The 24,362-nt window shown below is 42.1% G+C and overlaps 1 protein-coding gene across 1 annotated transcript in view; it reads left to right on the top strand.

The window, feature by feature from the left end:
- Positions 1 to 24,362, top strand: part of stxbp5a (syntaxin binding protein 5a (tomosyn)) — a 106,948-nt gene that overhangs the window by 52,056 nt on the left and 30,530 nt on the right. The window contains exons 5-7 of the mRNA XM_069685544.1: positions 4,732 to 4,866; positions 15,377 to 15,440; positions 17,019 to 17,102. Of these exons, the coding sequence (XP_069541645.1) occupies positions 4,732 to 4,866; positions 15,377 to 15,440; positions 17,019 to 17,102 (283 nt within the window). The remainder of the gene's footprint in view (positions 1 to 4,731; positions 4,867 to 15,376; positions 15,441 to 17,018; positions 17,103 to 24,362) is intronic.

Genomic DNA, 24,362 nt, shown 5'->3' on the forward strand with positions numbered 1-24,362 from the left:
GTACACCCTGGACTGGTCGCCAGTCAATCACAGGGCCGACACATAGACACAGAGACACATAGAGACAGACAACCTTTCGCACTCACACCCACACCTTTGGGCAATTTAGAGTCACCAATTAACCTTACAAGCATGTCTTTGGACTGTGGGAGGAAGCTGGAGACCCCGGAGGGAACCCACGCATGCACAAGGAGAACATGCAAACTCCGCACACCTTGCCCAAACGGGGTTTGAACCGGTGACCTTCTAGCTGTGAGGCAACAGCGCCACTGCACCACCGTGCAGCCTAGCAGACATTCATTTAAATGAAAATCTTATTATGGGCAATTTCTTCTGGCTATACAACACTTGATCCACTTTTTGTTGTTATCTGCATTGTCTTTGTTCGAATCACTATTTGAAACAATGGCAAAAGGACTTTCAGCTTTCTACTCCAAAACCTCCTTTTTGTTCAGATCCTTTTACAAGCATACTGGACACATAATACACCAGGATTAACAGATACAGCATGATTACTGTGCAGTAATGACAAGTATTATATTTCAAACACTCTCCTCCTGTCAGCATCTTTCCTCTGACTTTATAGTGCACACCAGCATAATTATGATGAGATACATTATATTTGTACACGATATTAAAATTCAGTCGGATGTGTCGGATTAGTGTTTTTGCTGCGGCAGGGACACACTGTTTTCAGGAACCAAACCATATTTTTAAATCCCATTATTGCGCGGTCAAGGGCGGTTTAATAAATGTGGTGTCACTGGATCAGGGCAGTTCAGATTAAAGTGTTTCAAGTGATGTCTTTCTAATGTGATGCACACACAGATTACTCCATCTTTAGCAAGTATCCTCTCTGATCGGAACATCACACACAACCAAGCATTACAGATGATGATTTTCTAAAGTACCCCCTCTCCCCAATTCATTTGCACTGAACCATGCTCTCATATGTCTAGCCCAGAGTGCAGTTAATCTTGGTTGTGTGTGTGTGTGTGTGTGTGTGTGGCAGGCGTCTGTCATTTCCGAGGCAATGTGTTTGGCCCTGAGCCTGCAAGCTGGCAGCTGCCTTTGTGTGTCGTGACCACTTGAAGCTGCAGATTTCACCAGGAGACACGTGCGCGCACAACAAGTGTAATACACACACATAAGCGCCCTCGCACAAACAATCGGTTTTCTTATTTACATGCACGCAAAACACACGCAGAGAAACAGACGCGCACACTTCGAAAACTGCGAGCAAATATGTATAATTATGCTCCTGACACTGCCTCTCAGCCGGCCCTCTCGATCTGCCTCCCAGAACACTTCAGTCAGCTAGCTAGTGTGTGTGTGCACAGAGATCAAACATATTTATATACAACATACATTTACATGCAGCACATATGTACCCACATTAATTTATGTCAGTTGCAGAGAAACATATACAACTTAAAGACACATAAATATTCATGCACACAGTGTTTGCATACAACTAAAACATCTCATCCAGCCCTCGTACGCAAAGATGAGGCACATCTGTTCGTGCAGATGGAAAAGGACGTTAAACCCAGCAGACAGTCTGCCTACTGGATACAAGGACGCCACAAGTTGTCATGAAAAGTCATGTAGCTCTTAGTCATATTGTTTTGTTAAGTGAGTCTGAGTGTGTGAGTGTGTGTGTTTCAATGATAAACTGTTGGTGTTAGGAAGACGGCTCATACTCTTGCAGCAAGTCATTTGCAAACATTATGGAGACCGACTTCTGTTTTTAAATCAACAAACATGTAGGAGAAACTTTCTGCCAACCTATTATTCTGACCATATTGTCCTGGGACACTAGAATATGAGAGATGTATTTTGGTCATCTTAGCTGTTAGTTAAAGTCTGGAAAAGATTACGCTTCTGTTAACAAAGTAATACATGAAAACCAGTTTCCTTGTGAGCTGGTTTGTTGCTCAACATGAATCCCCGTCTCCTCTGTGAAAGTCCTGTTTTTCTAACAACAAACTACATCTCTATGACTTTGAAGCTAAAATATGTCACATGTCCTGGTATGGAGAAACATCGCCAGTGATTCAACCTCGGCAGCAAATACGTGTCCTCTTAATGTATTGAGCAAAGCATATTAGTGATGTAGTATAAAATAGTTGTTCAGATACCAGGACCACTATTGGAAATGCCTCTTAGACGTCTAAAATGCAGGATCAGGATCAAACCCCGGGAAACCCCCAGACTGAATAACCGCAAATGAAAACCTCTTTGTAACAACACTGAATAAAGCAGCTACGTGTAAAACAGCAGCTGTGTCCCAATTCAGGGGCTGCATCCTTCGAAGGAAGTATCAGAAGGCAGATTTTGTCACAGCGACGCGTTGAAGGCCGTCCTGTTTCAAAGGCTCCTTCAGATGCGGCTGACAAATGCCTCCTCCTTTTCCCCGGGCCATGAAGGATCCATCGAGTGCATCCTTCGCGGTCCAACACATCCAGAGAATCATTGCGCGCCAGTTGAAACGAGATGGCGGACTCTCAAACCAAAATGTTTTGGTTTCAACTCAGTTGAATAGCTAGCGATACAAATGTAAAAATCAAAACAAAAGGGTCCTTGAAACAAATTATCCTTAAAATAATAGGTTATGTTACATTAGTTATGCTAACTAGTTTGCCCGCTAGCTATCTGTTGCTAGGCGACATCGCCAGTGCTTCTGAGGACATGGCACGTTCGGAGCTCAACTTATGTCTCCGTGCTCTGCTTGGGTTCAGATTCCTTCAGTGTGTTAAAGTTTTGTATTGAGGCCTAAATCATGCACAGAGGTCTCATCCTCTCCAAAACAGATGACCCTGCTAATTGAAACAAGATAAAGACTCGAGAAAGAGAAAGATTTTAATCTATTCCTGGATGTATTTTTTTTCCCACTTCTGTCAGGGTCAAAATAATAAAGGAGAGTTCTTTATTCTCTTTATTTATTTATTTACTCATCATCTGTTCTCAGTATGTATTTGATCAGGTTATACAAAAGGTTTCACAGAGCCAGGCCACACAACACTGACAGCAATCACACCGACAGATCACAGACTTACTGGTACAGCTGTTAACACTGGTATTAGGTCTGTGTTGGAGTATTGGATTCGATATAGGGAAGGAAAAAAGTGTGAGCAGAAAATCTCATGTACAAATATTCTGCCAGATAAGGAATTGCAGGGAAAGTCGTGCTGCTCTTAGTCACCTCGCCTGGTCAGATGAGACTTAAAACAACACGTCCTACTCCATATCTGATTAAGCTAGGTCATATCCCTGCTGTATGTAGATGTAGCTGTGTGTGTTAGTGTTCTTTTCTGTCGGGCTGTGTGTGTCTCTGCGCACATTCTGGACTGCACGGCTGAGATTTATGTCAAGTAGCCCGATGCCTCTCCTCCGAAAAGAGGGGGAAAAAAAGGATATATTCATGTTTTATAGCAGAGCAGTGGGGCACAGTGGGAAGGCGCGCGCGCGTGTGTGTGCGTGTGTGAGTAGCTGCGACTCACAATACAACCCCGGAGCAACATTGTGAGATAGACTCACAGGGAGCGAGAGAGAGAGGGCGGAGGGAGGGAGGGATAAGGGGGGAGCGGCTTTACAAGCTTTCTGAGCATTAAAACACACACAGGAAACACTCAAAGTCACTGCAAGGACGTGTTTACACACACTCTCACGCAGGATGTGCACACCTATACAGCAGCACACAATGCGCTCAATGTTTTGCAGGCGCATTCAATTAAAATACGTCCTCCTTATGTTGACGTTTATGTATATTGGAGACAGGGTTGTAATGCAATTCAGGAAAAGTAAAGCACAAGGGGAAAAGGGTTATTATGAGTTCTCGTGGAATACTCGAAGGGCCCCGTTGTAAATTTAACGCCAGTTTTATTAATTCAACTCCGACAAGATACCACTTGATGGGATTACAAGAGGAAAACTCATTTTATTTTATCTCAGTTTAATATTTTCTTGACACTCCGTTCTCCATCTGCTTAATCCGTCTCTGACAGCAGCTATTACGTTCAAACATCCAACTTGTTGTGCGCAGTAATTCCATTGTTAAATACGAGCTAATCTCAGGCTCAAAGCGCGGGGGGAAGTACTCGAGAGGGTCCTTCCTGTTGGAAATAACGGACAAAGAAGATAGAGCTGTCAAAAGACAACTTTTAAACTGACAATTTTATTTCCTCTTCCTCCTGGGTGGTGATGGATCGGGGTCTCTTTCTTATCCAGTCCACAGGTGTGCGGCAAAAATCAAAAGTATCACTCGAGGAGCGTTACGACCTTGAAATAACAGCGAGCCGGATTCCCAAGGTCGTGCATTACTATTCCTCAGATGGATCTGAGGTTGACTCGGAGGATGGATGAAAGAACGGAGTGATGAAAAAGGCATGAGGAGATGAATGGATAGCCGGAGTTAAGTTTAATGAGAGGTTAGAAGCCCGTCCCTCCTTAAAGTCGGATGGATGGATGAAAAGAGGAGGTGACGGAGTGATGATGAAAACAGGAGAATTATGGGAGTCTCTTTGCCCTCGTGTATCCTGTAGGTCTGCGGAGAAGTGGCTGTTTGAATGACGTCAAAACCTCTTTGGTTTATCTCTCATGCCGAACACTTTGTCCTGATGGAGGGATAAATCATCCTCCAGAAGTTACGCATAATTTGTCTCGTTTTAATGGGATGTCGCTGTTTGGTTTGTCCCCTTTTTCTTATCCTCTCCCTCTTTCTCTTCACAGAATAACTTTCTGCCACCTGCCCTTCCAGAGTAAATGGCTGTACATTGGCACAGAACGAGGGAACATCCACATCGTCAACGTGGAGTCCTTTACGCTCTCAGGCTACGTCATCATGTGGAACAAAGCCATCGAACTGTAAGTGATAATGCCCCCTACACCTCCCTCTGCACCTCCCTCTGTTAATGCCCTGAAGCTTCCTTGCCTTTTCTCTCTTCTTCTTCTTCTTCACATTTGTTGCACGCTGTAAAGGTCTGTGCGATGTGGAGGAGGCTCTCATCCAAAGGGAATGGCTGGAATCAATATTTGAACTCTGTAGGAATCAGCTCAACAGTATTGGGGATGATTTTCGAATGTTCAAATCGTCATTAATTCAGAAAAAAGTTAATGCGTCTTTCATCTCGTCTTAGAAATATATTTTTTCCGTTGTTTTTACCAGCGCCTGGTTTTAATCCAGGAGCACCGCCAGAAGGTGGCTGTAGCGCATCTGAAAGCTGTTAAACTTTGGTGTATAAGACGCACATTTATTAATTATTTTTTCATCTAAAAATTGGGCTGCGTCCTATATACCAGTGCGACCAATATACACCATTGTGTTACGATATTTTTCCCAGACGATGGCGCTATAATCTAGCTACAGCTTCGTCACAGGCATGCGCCGTCACGATCGCCAACGCAGCCGCCATCCTCACTGCAGTCAACGTTACTGTAGGCTGAGCTAATTTAGCGCACCGGTAGCTAGCAGGAGTGCAAACTCAACATGGTGAAAACACATGGTAAGCTATAATTTGTGTTTTGAACGTGTTTTTAATGAAATAAATTGAAATAGTGATGCAAAAACTTGTATACACATTTTTATTAAGAAATCGATTGTCGAAGAGATCGGTGCAGAACTCCTTTGAAGAACAAAAACGAAAATGAGGTCAAGTGAAGACTTGAAAGGTAAAACGAGCATATCATAAGTCTACAACAATTATGCACAGTCATTAGAGAGTGTCGTCTGCGAATAATGGTTGAATAGTTCCCAGTGAATATCGAATAGTATTTTTGCATCCCTAAGTTATCCAGCACATTTCATACAAACATGCAGCTGAACAAACAGCTGAAAATGACAATCGATACAGTTTTGCAATAAAAAAGTTGCATAAGACTGATTAAACACCACAGGTGAAAGTTAACTTACCAAGATAAAGCTTGGACACATTAAAAGCATTTCCCTTTCCTTGTTAAAAATACCCACCGAGCTTGCAGTGTCCATCTCCAGAAGCAGAGAGTTCCACAAACTCACAGCGCCAGCACTGGCTTTATTGACTCACCTTGCAGCACTTAAACTAGGTGAGGGATGCTGCATAATTTTACCTTTTTCAAAGGTTATTGCAGTTAAAACTTAATGAGATCAGAGAGAGTGGTTAGTCAGTCTATCATTTCCACGCTCAGTGTCGGACTCCAGGTATAGTCAGCGACCTGTCTCTTTGCTGTTTCGATGGATCTGTCTGCTTGACAGGCTCCATTTTGGCTCCCTGCTGTAGAGACTTAAATTATTCACCGGAGCGTTTTGCTTCACGCTTTTCCCCCTCATCCCCTTCTGTGCACAGACTGTGTGTGTGTGTGTGGAGAGAGGGAAGAGAGGAGGAAAGGGAGAAAGGGAGGGGGTGGAACAGGTGTCTGCAGAGATCAGTGTACGGTACACACAGACGTCTCGTCTCGTCGACAGGGCTGCAGGGAGGAAGAGGCGAGAGTGAGCGGTGGGAGAGAAAGAGGGGAGGCAGAGGGGGGAGAGTGTATGACAGAGGAGACGGGAGTGGAATAGATGAGACAGGGCTTTTGCCTGGGGAAAAGGACATGCAGCGAGGAGGAGGAATGGAGTGGTGACAGAGGGATAAATGCAGGTAACGGAGGGCAGAGCAGAAGAGACGAGTCGCGCAGATAATTGAGAATAGAGACGTGGCAGGAAAAAGGTTTCCAATTAAAGAAAAAAGGGCAGAAGAGGAAGGTAGAAGGAGTGATAATGATGAGATAGAGGGGAGATGTGGAGGATAAGATAGAGAGGTATATACTGCCTTCTTCTTGGCTAAAGGGCAAGCAATAACTTTTCTGTGCTCAACTCTTTTCTCCTTCACCTTTACAGTAACTTTCTCTCCTCTTCACCTTCACCGTGTTTCATCCAGATGCCTTTTTCCCTCTGCAACACATTAATTCAATATATCACCTCTATTCCAAAGCTGTCCCATTAGAAGTGCTCTCTAGTACATCTCTGCAGTCTAAAAATAGATGCCTGATTGAAAAAAAAAAAAACCTTTCACCATTATTTGATAAGAATATCGGCTGCAGATACAGAAAGTGGGAATAATAATTCAAACAATGTACTCCTGATTTAATGGACTCCCTATTCCCCCACTCTCATACACACTGTGCAAACTGTGCAAGGTGCCGTGACCTTCTGGAACAATGTGAGCTCGTTCGTCTTGGTCATGCGTATTGAGTTTATTTTATTTGATAAGGAAAATGCAATTTAACAGAGTTCCACTACAGAGCATGTAACTGATGGGTTAAAATATACAGTTTTCAGATCATAAAACCACATTACACTGCAGATATGAAGATGCAATGTAATATAAGCTTACATAATATTGGGTTGGGAGGCACCTGGGGATTAAACCCTGCTCTACCTGCTGAGCCACAGGTGCAGCAAAGAGTGTGATCGCTTAAGGAAAATGTGTGTTTAATCTTTTCATCCATAAGTATCGTTACCCCCGGGCTGTTTAAGGCCTGTGTCCACTATTTTTGCGCTGGAAGCGCCCACGACCTCAATTTTAGAGTGCTTCTCACCGGCGCTTACTGTTGCTAGGATACCAAAGTTGTCTAGGGGCACTTCCACTTCCCTAAGGAGTGACCGATAAGTTTTAAATTGCTCTGTATGTTAAATTTCCTTGAATAAAAGCAAATATTAAAGCTCCTGTGAGAAACTTTCAGTCTGTGTTGATTTTGGCGCCCCCTGTGGACAAAGCAGTACCTCTTATCTCTCTGCTGATTTTGTCCTGTTCATGTTTAAATGGTGGTTTATAACAAAAAATCTCATCCTGCTTTCTTTAACAGTCATATGTATCACTCACTTTACATTTTTGCCCTGAAAATTGGAAACAAAGGCAGCGTGCAGTTAACTGCTTTGCCGCCAGCAGTTTCAAGCATGACTCCTCACAGGAGCTTTAAGCAAAGAAAAGATAAAAATGATGTTAGGGAGTCGTGTCCTGGCATTAGCAGCAGCTCTACACCTGGAAATTGTACCCTCAAAAAAGCAAAAGGAGCGCTGAAAACGCTGAACTGCGTTGGTTTTGTCCAGAAAACGCTGTTAGTGGACACAGGCCCTTATATGCAAGATTTCAAAAGTCTAGAAACAACACTGTGAAAAGGTCTCCTCCATACTTTTTCATCAACCCCCACGTTCCCTTCATTTTCTCCAGCCAGCAGAGTCATTAGGCTTAGTGAGGCCACCTGTGCCTTGTTACACACAGTGTGGAGCCCTTAATTAGTAGAGTGTTTTTTCTGTTTCAACAAAACTGAGTGAATACAACAGGTTTTCAAAATCATGTTTCATATTGTTGATTTGTTTTCATGTGTTTCCGGTGTCCCACTTTAATATATAGGCTTTCCATGTTGTTGTGGTTAGCTTTGCTGTCATTTTAGTGGGAATAATACTCTCTGGTTTTACTTACCCCTACAATGGTTCAGTCCAATTAGGGCAGGGCCAGAAGAGGTATAAAAAGAGAGTGAGGTATAGACTGGGGGGAATTGTGAGGCTGGGTTTTTGCACTTGTTTCAAGTTTATTATCTTTTACCCGGGACTTTTTTTAGCTTCCAAATTTTGATTAATAAAACCTTGAGTTCTTTTTGCAAAGATTTCTGCCTCCTGGCTCTTCAAGCCAACATCATTTTTGCTTACCGCCAGTGCCGACAAGCCACACCTAAATCCCTTTTTATGTCAGGTTACTTTAAGTAATGCTACAGACAGAAAAACAAAATATCTGTTGCTTTAATTTCGGTTTAAATGCTTTGACGCTGAAAAAAAAATCAATAATATTCAGAAAAGGCACAGCAGTGTTTTAACTTCCTGTTTGTATTTTCTGCTTTGATGACAGATTCTCCCTGACTACATCAACCATAACCTCTGAAAGGTCTTTGCGTAGATTAGATAAGTCCTTTCCTGGAGTTTGTTTTAGAATTAGTAAAAGAAGTTTACGCCTCTTTCACATAAAACAAAAGGTCACACAGTCTGTAGGTGGATTTTTAAATGGCGTCAATATCTCGTTCTCGTCACCACAACTCGCAGGAGCAATAAACTCACCATGTTGCTTTGATTTCCATCCAAGATTATGGAAATTGATTTTTTCCTATTTTTATCAGAGTTGATACAATGACGTACTGACAAATTTCAAGTGACATATACTATTTATAGTTCCCTGCATAACTCCCACAGTTTGTCTCATACTCTTTTCTGACATCCTATGCAGACACACCTCTGCCCACCTATGTCCTCAACCCACCCGAAGATTCATTGTAATCATCTCCTTTCCCATTCTGCTTTTCTAAGCCACACAACTTTTCTTTGACATGTTTTTGCTCCCAATCAAACTGCAGCCCTGCACAATTAGTCTGCAGAAATTACTTCTCCCGTATCTTTTGCATCAGCTCTCGCACACCGCCGCCATTCTTCGGGATATTATGTCGGGAAGATGGCCGCGTTGCCAGAAATCGATTCTCAGATTTGTGTATCTGTCGGCGTGTATGTGTCTGCGGTTTTGCTTTGATGCAGATCAGAGAGGTGTGAGGTGATTCTCTTGTTCTCTCTCTTCTCTTGTCTCTCTGCCAGCTGTGGGGTTGGTTGAGGTGGAGTCCACATACAAAAGCTTTCTGTATCTCTGCCATTGTTTTCGTCTTCTGATGCTGCCATCAGATGAAGATAGCACTGGATCTAATTTAACCGGAAACACTGCTGTAAGAATAAGCCGAGTGACGGAGAATTTATCGACAAAAATGTTTAGAATTACCTAAATCCATTATCTTGTTAACATGGCAAACAATTTCAGCTTGCCATTGCGCGGATGATTGGTTTTACAGCTTTTCTCTTACCATCATAGATTGATTATTTTTAGGTTTTGAACTGTTAGTTGGACGAAATAAGCAATTTGAAGATATCGCCTCGGGCTCTGGGAAACTGTTTCACAGTTTTAAAGAGATATAAGAGAGTAAACAAAATGTTGGACTTGCAGACCTGAATTTCAAACTAGCACAGGTGGAAAAATACACACATTCACAAAGTTTACTTTATAAATAAAGAAGTACAGATGGCTGTGTTCTCGTAACTCCTCTGGCACCCTAAGGACAACATGCAGGTAAAGAGAGCATCAAATGCAGCACAAACAAATAACATCTCCTAAATATCGCACTATTGAAAGCCGTATTAAAGGTTTTTATTTCATTGTCACCCTGCTACACCTCTGTTTTATAACAATTGCCGTAATGAGGCCTGGATACGGTGTGTACTGGGGTCATCACCCCTCGGGCCCTGCTATTTGGAGACAAGCTGCGGTAGCCGTGCCAGTGGCCCCGGGCCTGGACTGGCCCTGTGCTCCGTGTGTTTGTATGACTCACACCTCTGTTCCAAAGCTACTGTACCGGAAAGACTATTCGACATATTCTACAGTACACAACCAACTGCATGGCACTCAAGTTGGGTCAGTGCTACGGGCAATAAGGACATTACAATAAGGCCCATGTGAATCTGTGTTCCCATGCATAATTTGTTTGCATGTTTGCACTTTATATGCAACAGTGTTTATTTTTTTTGTACCTGGCAGCGTCTGTTCGTGTTTGATTTGATTTAACGAGATTGTCGCTGGCTACAGAGAGTCGGGGAGGAGTGGGAGAGGAACGGTAAATGTTAACAACCTTCTCTGACACATAGTTCACGTGAGCACGATGGCCCGAGGTCTCTTCTGTTCCGTCCACTTTTATTTTCTCCCACTCAGGACCCTTAAGCTATTGTAAATCCTCGTTTGAATTTTTCATGCGTCCGTGTACGTATGTTCCTGAGCACTGTGTTTTTATGCATGTGTGAGGTCCTTAGCTGGTACCACAGTGCTTTACAAGGGAAGCATCCCAGCCTCCAGTGCACTCAAAGCCATTTCGAGTGGTTCCAGGACCTACAAATGGCTGGTGTAATCCCTGACAGTGACCTTTCCTGCGGGACAAAGTCTTCTAACACCCCATATGCTTAGATATTAAAACAACAGATTAATTTGCTTATTTAAAGCCATTTGTTTAATACAAAACAATACGGCACCTCATGAGATATGATGTCATTGGTCATAATTTGCTGCTTTTGTCTCCACTTTCATTCCAAATAAGGTTTAATAAGTACTTTAAATGAAAACTAAACCCTTTTAGTCCCATTTATATTGTAAATAGCAGAAAACATTTTGAGAAAGACACGTTTCCTTTGCTAGCGAGAGTCACTTGAGAAAATCAATACCATTCCCATATTTTTGTCCAATAAATATGAAGCTAAAGCACACTGGAGATGGTTAGCGTAGCATAGCTTAGGAACAGGAAGTGGGGAAGCCAAGTAGCCTGGCTTTGACTTGATATTCATCCAAACAGCACCTCTAAATTTCTCTAGCTTGCTTGCTATTTTCATACAAAGCTAGCTTCCCCCCCGTTTCCAGTCTTTGTTCTTCGCTAAGCTAATCAGCTAGGCTACTAGTTGTAGCTTCATATTTGCTATGTTGCAAAGAGTATGAACAGAGGACCTATACCACTGTAATATCAGTTTAATAAATATTGCAGCATTGAGAAGGTTAGCGTAGCATAGCATATAGACAGGAAGCAGGGGAAAACAGCTAGCCTGGTACTTACAAGTTAAGTTAGCATGTTATTTTCTTGCCAAGCTTGTTTCCTTATGTTCATCTAAACTTCTCAGTTGCTAGCTGTAGCTTTATATTTATTGCAAAGAGTCCTATGAGAAGATCAACACCACTCTGATATCTGTCCAATTATTATGATGCTAACGTTAGCATAGAACCAGGAAGCAGACAAAAAACAGATAGCCTCGCTCTATACAAGGGTGAAATATTAAGGCAAACAGCTAAATCTCACGAGTTAGCATTGCTATGTTCTTGCCAGGCTTACATTCCCCCGTTTCCAATGTTTGTGCTAAGCTAACTTGCTGCTAACTGTAGCTTAACAGACAGATATGAAAGTCGTTGCTATCATTGAACTTTCAGCACGTAGTGAATGTGTTATTGCTGGAATAACCATAGATAGCAATCTTGTATGGTTACATGAAAAGTATAATGACAATATATATCAGCCTCAAATATGGGCCTTACATAAGCTTATATGCATCAACACACATACACACACTCTAACAGTCTACTGAGGTGACATGAGGTCACATATGGTACGGGCTGTTCTAGCCATGTTGCCGCGGAAACATTGTCATGGTGACTGCGCCTGTGCTGCCTCACAGAGTGTCACCCGTTGTGACACCAGATGTTCAAGACTTCAGTGTGTGTGTGTGTGTGTGTCAGTGTGCGACTGTGTGTGTAGATTATCCCTTGAATCGGCAGGTGTGCTGATTTCATACATGCATAATATCAGATTAATAAAATATGCGTGTGTGTGTGTGTGTGTGTAAGAGAGCGTGTGGGTGTGTCTGCACTGAAGAGATGTTTTCAGATTCAATGAGGTGTTACTCTTTCTATTGCTTAGACATCTCCCCTGTGTCACCTCTACACGCAGAGGCAGGTGCTTTATGATGCGTGCGTGTGTTTGCAACAAATATAGTGTACAGCAATTGTCTGTTTTCTTTAATGCAGTGAACGCATCACTGACAAATATTTGATATAAAAAAGAAAATATTTGGTGCAGTAAAGGTTTAGAAAAGGTTTGAACTTAAGGTGGCAGGGGTGAAGGTTTGTATGATGTACTGAACACGGTGTCTTTAGTTGAACTCTAGTGGTTGTGTGTGCAGAAATAATTACACACAACAGCTTCTACCTGTATAAACATGCAAAAGGTATCAGAAACACACATGCAATGCAAATGTTGTTGTCCCCAAAGATCTTTTTTACTCAGTATGCAAACCGCAGAGTCATTAGCAGCACACAGGCAGAACTGTGTGTTTACAGGAGCGTGTTGAAGTAGTTAAGCAGGCGTCGTTTGTGTGTGTGTGTGTGTGTGGGTGGGTGGGTTTGTGTGTTAGTGGATGATTTTTTGGGAGCCTTTTCCGCGCTCTGCCCATCCTGCCTCTGTTGCCATGGTGATTCCTTTATCTCCCAAAACCTGAACATGCATTTGTGGACTTTGTGAATGTGTTCACGTCAGATTTATTTACTGTACAACAACAGGTTTTAACAAAGCAGATTTGTCACGGAGTCTCACAGGGGAAGAATATTGCGCATAAAATCCTCAAACAAGAGGGAATAAACCACGCGGGACTGCAGCAGGGCCAAGCTTTTGTGCGCACAAGTTTCATTTTGTAATTGTTTGTTGTGGATGTAGGTTTTTTAACAAACAGGGTGGGTGTCAAGATGTGTCTTAATTGTGCCGACATGCAAATTTGTGCGTGTGTGTGTGCGTGCATGTGTGGACGGCTGTTAGCTGAGAGACAGGCAGTGAAGGGGGATTAGATAAATCAACAGCTCCAGCTGCAGCAGAGCTTAGGTAATAAGGCTCCAGCACAAACAGGCTAAATATAGAGACAACTGACTGACTGCTTGCCCACTAACTGCTACCTTCTAACTCACACACACACAGAAGCACACAGACTGTAACAGACACACACGTGACTGTAGACGCCTCCCTTCATAAGCCCTTTAAATGGAATATATAGAGTTCAATTCAACAATAATAATTTAGATTATCAACATAGACAGAATGATAGATAGATGGATGGATGGATGGATGGATGAATGAATGAATTGATGGATGAATGGATGCATGTATGGATAGATAGATAGATGGATGCATGAATAGGTTGATGGATGGATAAATAGATGGATGTATAAATGCATGGATGGATGATGGATGGATAGACAGATGGATGGATGGTGATGGATTAATGCATAGATGAATGAATGAATGGATCAATGGATAGATGCAAAAATTGATAGAATGATGGATGGATAGAGAGATGATAAATGCAAACATGGATGGATGATGGATGGATGTGAAGACTGATGGATGGATGGATGGATGGATAATAGATGGATGATAGTCGGATGATAGATGGATAGATAGTTGGATGGATGGATAAATAGATGGATGGATGGATGGTTGTAAAGATAGATCGATGGATGTAAAGACTGATGGATGGATGGATGGATGGATGGATGGATGGATGGATGTAAAGACTGATGGATGGATGGATGGATGTAAAGACTGATGGATGGAAAGACTTATGGATGGATGGATGATGGATGGATGTAAAGACTGATGGATGGATGGATGGATGGATGATGTAAAGATGGATGGATGGATGGATGGATGGAAAGACTTATGGATGGATGGATGGATGATGTAAAGACTGATGGATGGATGTAAAGACTTATGGATGGATGGATGGAAAGACTTATTGATGAATGGATGTCAAGACTGATGGATGGATGGATGGATGGATGGATGGATGCATAGATGATGGGTGATAGACAGATGGATGGATGGATGGATAAATGAATACATACTAGATGTATGGATAGTTGGATGATGGATGGATAGATGGTAAAAAATCCTGGCGAAAAATATAGTAAAGTAAAAATAAAGACAGAGTGAATTTATCTAGAAATATATACCAAAAAAACAACTCAGCAGTAACATAATAATATAATCATACATAATAAAAAATGACTGTACAGGGAGGTGCGTTAAGGAATGTCCCGTCCTTCACTGTCAGACTTAATTACTGATATAAAATAAATAACATAACTCTTCTCTGCAGGGCCAAAACAAGCACTTTGCCTTCCCTCCTTCTGCATTACTTACATTTGATTGCAGCTTCTTCCTCTTCCTCTCCTTGTCAGGCAGCCCTGCCCTTGCTCCCTGGTACTGAGGTTACGTTTCAGGCTCTAACAGTCACTCTTTTTCACATGTGACCTTCCCTGGCACTCCTCAGCTCACATCCTCTCTCTCAGGCAGGCCAGGTTTGGTGGATTCTGCAGCCACGTGGCACACAGAGCGGAGGTTTGACATAAGGCTGTCTGGAGGGTAAAGCGCAGACAGGAGGAGGAGGAGGAGGAGGAGAGGAGGAGGGGTGCAGCCGAACATTTTGTGCTGCCTTCTCCGCCAACATGCAAATGGGCACACACGCTTGCACACGCACGCACACACACACACCTAGCCGTTGGGGACTGCCCAGTCTGACAGAGCCATCCATCACAACCTTAAGTGAGCTTACGTCTTTGAACAGCCTTTTGGAGCCTTGGAGTGATTGGCAGCTCTGTCCTCCCCAGCGGACCTCCTCCACAGGTTCAAAGACACCTTAACCCTCTCCATACATCACTATGAACTGTCTGTCTGCGGCCTCGTTCTGATGTCTGCATCACAGCTAAATGTGAAAAGCACCTCTAATATGTCTCTTTGTGTCTCTCATAAGGTCGTCCAAGGCTCACCCCGGACCAGTCGTCCACATAAGTGACAACCCCATGGATGAGGGAAAGGTAAAGGACAATGCTTTTTTCTTCACACATGCACACAAACTCTCTAAGACATTGAAACTCAAAATACAGACTTTCTGTAAGTATAAAAAATACAACATAACCCTTTGAATATAACCGTAGGGCACAGTTTTTTGACATCTTGCTGTTTAAATCGATCTAAAATGAAACCTATAATAGAAAGAACATTCAATCTTTTTTGCACAGACAGCTAAGGCCTTCCATCTTTGGTGTCATCGCATTGTATGTTTGTTGATGACATCATTACATTATGCCACATGCTGTGCAAAAGACATGCATTAGCTTAGCTACATTAGCTTTAGGGCCTGTGTCCACTAATGGCGCTGTTTGCGCTGGCAGTGCGTATTTTTGATACAAAACCAATTCAGTTCGGCGTTTCAAAATCGCCCTCAGCGTCTGCTGTTTTTTGTTGCTGCGCTCTCAGTTAAAAATAGTTGCACTTTTGGAACACCGCCGCGTTCGTCAATGTCACCTCTCCCTCACCGACCAATCAAAATCAAGAAGGGGTGGGACTTCAGATATCAGCTTTGTCAACAACACTGGCGGAGGAGGAGCTAATCCTTTTGTTTTTTCGAGGGTACAATTTCCAGTTGTAGAGCTGCTGCTACTGCCAGGACACGATTCCTTTCCATGGTTGAATAAACCGTGAATAAAAGAAAATATTAAGCATACAGAGCGATTTAAAACAGACTTAACGTTCACTACAGAGGGAAGCGGAAGTGCCGCCAGACAACTTACCCGACATAGCAACAGTAGACGCCGGCGAGAAGCGCTCTGAAATTGAGGTTGTGGGCGCTGCCAGCGCAAAAAGCAGCGTTAGTGGACACAGGCCCTTAAGCTTCGGTTGTACAGATCTGGATATGAAGCATTTGAAGATACTCCAAGAAATGACATTACAATAAGCAAAAACTAATAATCATTTCTATTGAATTCAAAGGAATAATTGCACAACTTTGCCATTATTTCAGAAGCATTCAAACCCAGATGGGACAAAAGACAAGCTGTTCATATTTTGATGACCATTAGGTATTCACTTTGCAGTGAGAATAGACGTCAAAGATTCTGGTCATTTTTTTATGTTGAATTATGCACGCAGTAATTCTCCAACCAGAGGACATTAAGACTAGATTTAGACCCACATTAAAGCTGAGTTTTTTATTCAATAAAAATGGTAGTTGAGTAGTCTGAGCTGTCCGCAGCACTACATTCAAAATAACACATTGTTGTCACCACTATCCATTGATCTGCTTTGGAACACTTCTATTTGTTTTGTCAAGTATTGAAACTAGGTGTTGTTTCTATAAATAAGCCTGCAGGCGCAACAAAACTTTTCACTTTGTGTTCCAAAAAAATCTCCCTGCATTATCATCTCTTGTGCACCGGGGTGGGCAGGTTTCTCCCTACAGCCCCTGTAGTCGGCTCACACCTGACTTCCTTTCATGCTGCGTGTGAATGTCAAATGTATTACTGATTTCTCCACCCATCATGGGGTCTATTCTATCTCGGCTCTGTCATCTCTCCTACCTATCTCACTGACTGCCTGTCGCTCTTCCTCTCCAGCTTATAATTGGATTTGAGTCTGGGATCGTGGTCCTGTGGGATCTGAAATCAAAGAAGGCCGACTATCGCTACACTTATGATGAGGTAGGCAAAACTCCACTTCATGCTTCCCTTTCTTCTCTAACAGCTTTCACTCAATCCCCCCACTTCTGATGTGAAGAGTATCTTCTAATACAGAATCTGGGATTTATATCTTGTATTCATGAACTGTACTGTATACAGTAGTGCACAGTTTATTCCTGGAAACACACCTACAATTGGAGATGACAGGGCTGGTAGGATGACAATATGTATGTACATCACACATACTGTCTCCTCTGTTATCTGCTGATGATGCTACAAAATAAGAGTGCTGACTGGGCTTTCTACTTCCTGTTTCATCTCAGTATGATGGAGGGGGATAGGTATGTCTTCACAGGAAGTAAAAGCTTTAATGTGCAATTTTGGGAACACACTTCTTTGCTTTCTTTCCAAGCGCTAGATAAGATGATCGACACAGACTAAAGCAGATAAAAACAGCTGACCTGGCTCCGTCCAAAGGCTGCAAAATCCACCTGCCAGTATACATCTCCAGTGCTGTGATCACAAATAAAGAAACACACCGATTTCAAGACCTGTTTGCCAAATGCATGTATTAACAATGCTGTGATTTATTCATGCCTCCAAAGTGACATTGCAAGGTCATGCCCTGATTGTGCTTGCATATTACGCTTATAAAAAGGGCAACATTTTGTGAAAGGTCCCTCTCTTTAAAGCACTGAGTCATGCGGCTTTATTGGCTTCCCCCGAGGCAACAGTGTGTGTCTATAAATAAAAGATGGCAACAATAAAAAAGAGACACAGTGTCAGAGAGGCTTGGATCCCCTCTGGACCTGGCATGTGTCAAAGCTACCCATGTATTACCTGGTTAACGTGGTTTGTATGTAAAATAATATCTGTACTTGTGTTGGGATGGTTTTTATGATGTATTATGGTTGGGATAAAAGATGTGATTTATTTTGTTGCTTTGTGTTGTGCAGGGGCATGTCCAGGGGGTTGGCTTGGGCTGGATGGCCCCCCTGAAATCTGATTGGCCCCCTCAGATGCCATCCCATAATCCCTAAAGTATTATTGGTTATCTGCCTGATCAGAGGCGGGACTAATTTTTAAACTAAATCACTGGCCTGTGCTGTGACAGGCTGCTTGTAGCTTTTGTCGCATTTCAATGTAGCACTTTTTTCTTTTGTTTGTACTGTGACTTTAAGAGATACATCGTCTCTTAAAGTCCTTAAGGAATAAGACATGAGATTTACATGTTGCCGCTTGGTCAATATTGAGATCACGTTTATTAATCACGATTATTCATTAATTTTAGGAACATTTTTTTTAATCTGCTTTCACATTTAAGTAAACAAAGCAACACTTTCTGCTCCATCTTGTGCTGCATTCCGGCTCATGTACAAATATTGCATCAAACTAAGACTTACAATAAGCTACTTTACATGAATTTGGAGCATCTTCTAGAGGCAAAATTCAATGCAAATTGCATTGGTAATTCCAGTCTGTCTTTGGGAGTTGGGTGGATGGAGTGTCGTGCTGTCGCTGTCATGAATGTCTGACTTGACCCTGGACAAGAACAGAGTAGCGAGAGGTAACTTTAAATACCTCCAAACAACCAATAACGAGCCGGGGGACCAGTGTTTTGGTTTAATACAGTGATTCTCAAACTGTGGGGCGCACTCCCCTGGGGGGCATGACAGGGGGGGGAGCGTCACCGCTCCTGTGTTGTTTCCGTTTGGAAAATGTAGCAGGCGGAACTATGTTTTGACGTCGGACAATCCGGACTCATTTTCGGGTGGCACAGAACACAAACGCGTTGCCCTGGTGATTTCCATGACAGATTTCACATTCAGACACACAGAGAAAAAGTCTAGCATTGCCAATGGACAAATATATTACAAGGGCGAAAACAAAAACAGGTGATGAGTCAGATACCAACAAGACGAGGGCGGCTGATGTTAACGCTGACCACCTGCCAAAATCCAAGTCAAGAAAATATGACGTAGCTTATTTTGCTCTTAGATTTACAGCGAATATGGTCGGAGATGAAGAGAGACCTGTCTGTGTTTTATGTCTGAAACGTCTGTCAGCTGCAGCAAAAATCTGTTTGTTGTTTTTCTGAGCACAGATTAAACTTTATTATATTTCTATTTGAAAAAGTCTGATGGAGCAATTGAAATATATATATTTTTTTTTGCACAGCAAATTACTCAGGGAAAAGTGAAAAGAATGGTCACAATCTTGACTTTCTTTCAATGAAAGTTAAACTTGACCCATTTGTGACTATTTTGTTGGGGTGGGGGGGCCTGGAAATGTCTATTTCTCCAAAGGGGGGCATGACAGAAAAAGTTTGAGAACCACTGGTTTAATGAGTGACTTGCTCTCTTCCTGTTTGAGCGTAACAACAAGCAGCGTTTAAAACGCGACAGAGCATCAGTGGTCTACATGACACGTTTGCAAAAACAACACTTCAAAGGCGTAACAGATATATTTAGAGCTCATAATGGAAAACAACAAAGAGGCATTCAAGAGGACAGCTACGCATTCCCATCACTTTTTCAACAGCTGCAGTAACTATGTCAACCATATACACATTTGGCTGAAAGTCCTCAGTTGACAGTCACTCGTTGAACCGAAACAGCGGTCTCTACTCTTCCGCTCTAAACTGCCGCTGCAAGGTAGCCGCTCATGACATTACATGCCCTCTCTATCGCCCCCTGGGGGAGTGGCTGTTAGTTTTGAGAGCGCTTGATTTGATAAGCAGCAGAGTTTTCCTCAGGTGGAGCACACAATTTAAACAGCAATATCGCCATCAATCAATCGTGGGTAAGCCAAAATCGTGATCGGGATTGATATTCAATTAATTGTGCAGCCCTAGTTAGAGGTTTAAGTAAATATCATTAGTGGAGACAGAAAGCTAAAGCTGTGTGAGTGCACACACATACCTCATGCCACCCCACAAGTCAGTTGGGCCACCCGAGTCCAAAAAGTCTAGACACACCCCTGCATGTGTGTATGTATTTCTGCTTGTTTTGAGCACAGCCTGACCTCCCACAATCCATGATCCGGACTCATAGAAGGACCTGATTATAACTATGAATAGGAGATCTCATTCATAAACTTCCCATTGAGCTTTAAGCGGGCTGAATGGATGTAGGCACACGCACACAATCAACACGCACATGGCCGTACAGCGTCCACACTACTTAGACACAGAGCCAAAGCGGCTGTTTAAGATAATGAGATTACTGTAACACTCATGCCGGTGCTCACCTCGCTGGCAGTGCTGTGAGGCCGTACGTGCGCTGAGATAACAAGAGTCACGGAGGACAACATGGACACAAAAATTGAGAGTGGGATTTGGTATGTTCGGTATACAGATAGCCCTTTCTCTCTCTGTCTTTGCCTCTGCTCTCCGATAAGCTAATATCCTCCCGCTGCTCCCAGGGCATTATAGTCTCCAGTATTGAATCTCCCATAGGAGCTCATCGCCTGTCTCCAAACCCCTACAGTTACACCTCTCCAGAGACTGGGGGTCCTTGGGGGGGGCGAGTGTGCTACTGTGACTCATTTTGCTCTCTATGATTTTACAATGCTGCATCACTAGTGAAGTGTGGTAATGATTGCATCATGACTTTTTTTGACAGAAGTGTTGTCGAGGGCTAACATTAAAGCTAACATTAAACTGAATAAAGAACATACTGCACCGTTGTTATGGTAACGGCTGGGTTTTCTGTACTCTTAAGGAACATCAGCTTGATTTTACTCATTTGGAGATGATGATTGCGACTTATTCAACACATCTGTTGTGCCTTGAACCTTAACATGCTTGCCACAGAAACATTGCTCTAACTTGATGTCTCCATTTTTGCTAGTTTGCATGTATGCAACCTTTATTATAAGCCACTGATATTGCAATAATTCATTCATCCAACTAGACTACTCTGCCGTCATTCCCTAACATCCTAAACATGTCTAAATTCCACCCCTGTAAAGCTTCTGCAAACAATACTGTAGGGGGGAAACAGCTTTTTACAGCTACCAAATCCAATGCAAGCACTGTTTCCCCCGCTGTGCACTCTAACTCCTGCTGTGTGCTCTCATTCAAACACTTTTCTGCCTAGAAGCTTGCTGCCAAGAATCAAAGTTGTCGACTGAAGTGAACAAGCAAGCTTTTCCCCTTGTTCCTTTCATCAGTGATGGATTCAGACTGTGGACTAAGCACGTCTGAAAGAGTTTCTTAGTTTTGATGGAAGTTTGCGGATGTTTAAACAAGAGAGAGAGTGACTCCATGGTTCAGGATTTCAAAGGCGAGAGACGGATTGTTTTAAAGAGAAATGATCGCTCCTGTATTCTCGGCACATTTCTGACGGTTCTCACACATTGTCAGAAAGTAGGGTGCACAAAAGAGAAATAATGAAAATGTTTTGACTCAAGTGAAGGCAGCTTCTGTAAGTTATATGTAGATGCTGTCAAACCGCCGAAATGTCAGAAAAACAGGGATCTTAACCCGACTCCCTGAGTCCCAGACAACAACAAAGTTCAGACAAACGCCAGAGATGATAAAACTTTTGTTTTACAAAGAGCTGAGAGAGCACACCTTCCCCTCTGTGTCTTTTACTGGGTTGTATATTATTAGCTGTGGATCAGCAGTGTTGGAAGCCAGAGAGCATCCGTCACCCTGACCCTCTGCTCCGTCTGACTCAACACCTTGGTCTGAGTCTGGCCCAGCTGAACGTCTGAAATCACAGCCAGATCAGAATGTCTACGTCCTTTTTTCCCCTCCTTCTTGTCTCCTGTTAGTTAACACTCCCTCAGTGAAAGCATTGAGGATTTTTTTTTGTTTGTCATTCTTACAAAAGACTCCTTATTCAAACACGGTAATTTATTCTACAGTCTGCTCATTCAGGCAGTCCAACTTCCCTTTCTTTTTCTTCTACCACAACTTAATCTTGTGCATTATCCTCAGTATCGTATCATATTGTATCGTAATGATCGTATCGTATCGCACCGTACCATATTGCATCATACCGTATCGTATCGTATCGTATCATATCGTATCATATCGTATTGTATCGCACCCTACCATATTGCGTCATACCATACCATATTGCATCATACCGTATCGTATCGTATCGCACCGTACCATATTGCATCATACCGTATCGTATCGTATCGTATCATATCGTATCGCACAGTACCATATTGCGTCATACCGTACCATATTGCATCATACCGTATCGTATCGTATCGTATTGTATCGTATCATATCGTATCATATCGTATTGTATCGCACCCTACCATATTGCGTCATACCATACCATATTGCATCATACCGTATCGTATCGTATCGCACCGTACCATATTGCATCATACCGTATCATATCGCACCGTACCATATTGCATCATACCATATTGCGTCATACCATACCATATTGCATCATACCGTATCGTATCGTATGGCACCGTACCATATTGCATCATACCGTATCGTATCGTATCGTATCGCACCGTACCATATTGTATCATACCGTATCATATCGCATCGCACCGTACCATATTGCATCATACCGTATTGTATCGTATCGGTTCCTATTGTATTGTACCGTATCCTATCGTATCCTATCGTATCCTATCGTATCGCATCATACTGCACGGTACCACACTGTATCACATTATATCGCATCGTTTCTTCCTTAGGATTTTTTATATTTCTTTTTTTCTTTCAATATGAGTCTTCTTCTCTTATACTTCCAAGTTCTTCCAGCCCTTTCATTCTCTCTTGCTTTTCTTCTCTTTATCTCTTTTCCTATCTGTCAAGTCATGCTGAGGCACCTGCAGTTTGTGCCCAAAAGCTCAGAAACACTAGTTTGCTGAAATTGTTGGGTAACTGTCTGGGGAAAGAAGTGTTTGTGTACACATACAAAAGTGCACGAATGCAACCCACAACACAAAACACAAAAAACAGCGAGGTAAAATGTTTACTTCTATTTGCCTCTCAAGCATTTCTCAGAGCTATCATTGAAGGCCAACAATAAATGAGTATGAACTTATTCCCACAACCACTAAGCACTAATTACTTCATTTAAAGCAATACAAAACGCACTTTAAATTCTTTGGCTGAGGAGGAATTTCTGTCATTACCATATTTAAACCCCAGAATTCATATGCTAAACAACTATTTTGAATAATCGATGCAGGTTCAGTCAGATTTTAAAGCAAGCATTTTAAAATCTAGTTCCAAATAGGACAAAACATTGCCAGAAAGAAGTTTCTGGGGTAATATTTTTGATTGACAGCTCATCTGACTCAACTTGATATGTCCTGTTGCAGTAATTCCTCCAGTCTGTTTGTCCAAGAATTTGAAAAGCAAATGTTATTAATGAGGGACAAAATCTGTCCGACACCAGTCTGGCCTCATTAGGGAAGTATTTTCTTTCCCCCTAAGACCTGTTGAGAATACAGACAGTTACTATTCAAAGCTGATTGGTCATTTGGCAAGTCTGGCACAGTATCCATTAGTGGATGGAATTTAAGTCTTTATATGATAGACAGTCTCTGTGGGGCTATATTAATCAGTATAAACCGGATGTTGCTCTTCATAATAGTAATGATGTTGAAGGTGATTCTCACCAATGATTAAGCAAGATTCGTTACTAACTTATTTCCTCAAGTGATTCCTAAAAACGAGAGAGAGGTTGAAGGTGATATGTGAGATCATGTTTTTAGCGGCATCATTCACTTCAGTCATTTGGTCCAGATTGAAATCTGTCTCTCATCCATTATTTGGTTAATTAATGGTTCTCTATTTAATGTATCTTAACCTTTTTTAGCTGCTAGCTGCTTTAGTTCAAATAATTTCAATATTAACATCATATTTAATGTTTTAGAAGGTTCATGTTCATAGAAAAGCTATGCCCTCCAGGTAGCTACAATACAAAGCTAATGGTAAAAATTTAAACCATACAAATATGATATTCAAAGAACAAGTCAAACAAAGTAATTATCCATGCTAGTATCTCTTTGAAGCTGTACTGAAGCACATTGGTGCCTTTAGCTAAATGCTAACTTCACCATGACAGTGCTAACAAGCTGCTGTTTAGCATATATTATGTTGACCGTGTTCCCATTCTCATGTAAGCTAGCTTACATATGCTAATTAGCACTTAGAACAAGGTACAGCTGAAGGTAATAACAATAATGTGATTAATTATGTGTTAAACCAAACTATTTAGAATTTTTGTACTGATAGTGCTATGTGAAAAGTCAGGGGGTTATCAAAGCTAACACCATTGAGAGTAGCAT

Source organism: Semicossyphus pulcher, unplaced genomic scaffold, assembly GCF_022749685.1.
Source record: "Semicossyphus pulcher isolate SPU_LCO1_2020_fin unplaced genomic scaffold, fSemPul1.0.p SCAF_11, whole genome shotgun sequence".
Classification (NCBI taxonomy): Eukaryota; Metazoa; Chordata; class Actinopteri; order Labriformes; family Labridae; genus Semicossyphus; species Semicossyphus pulcher.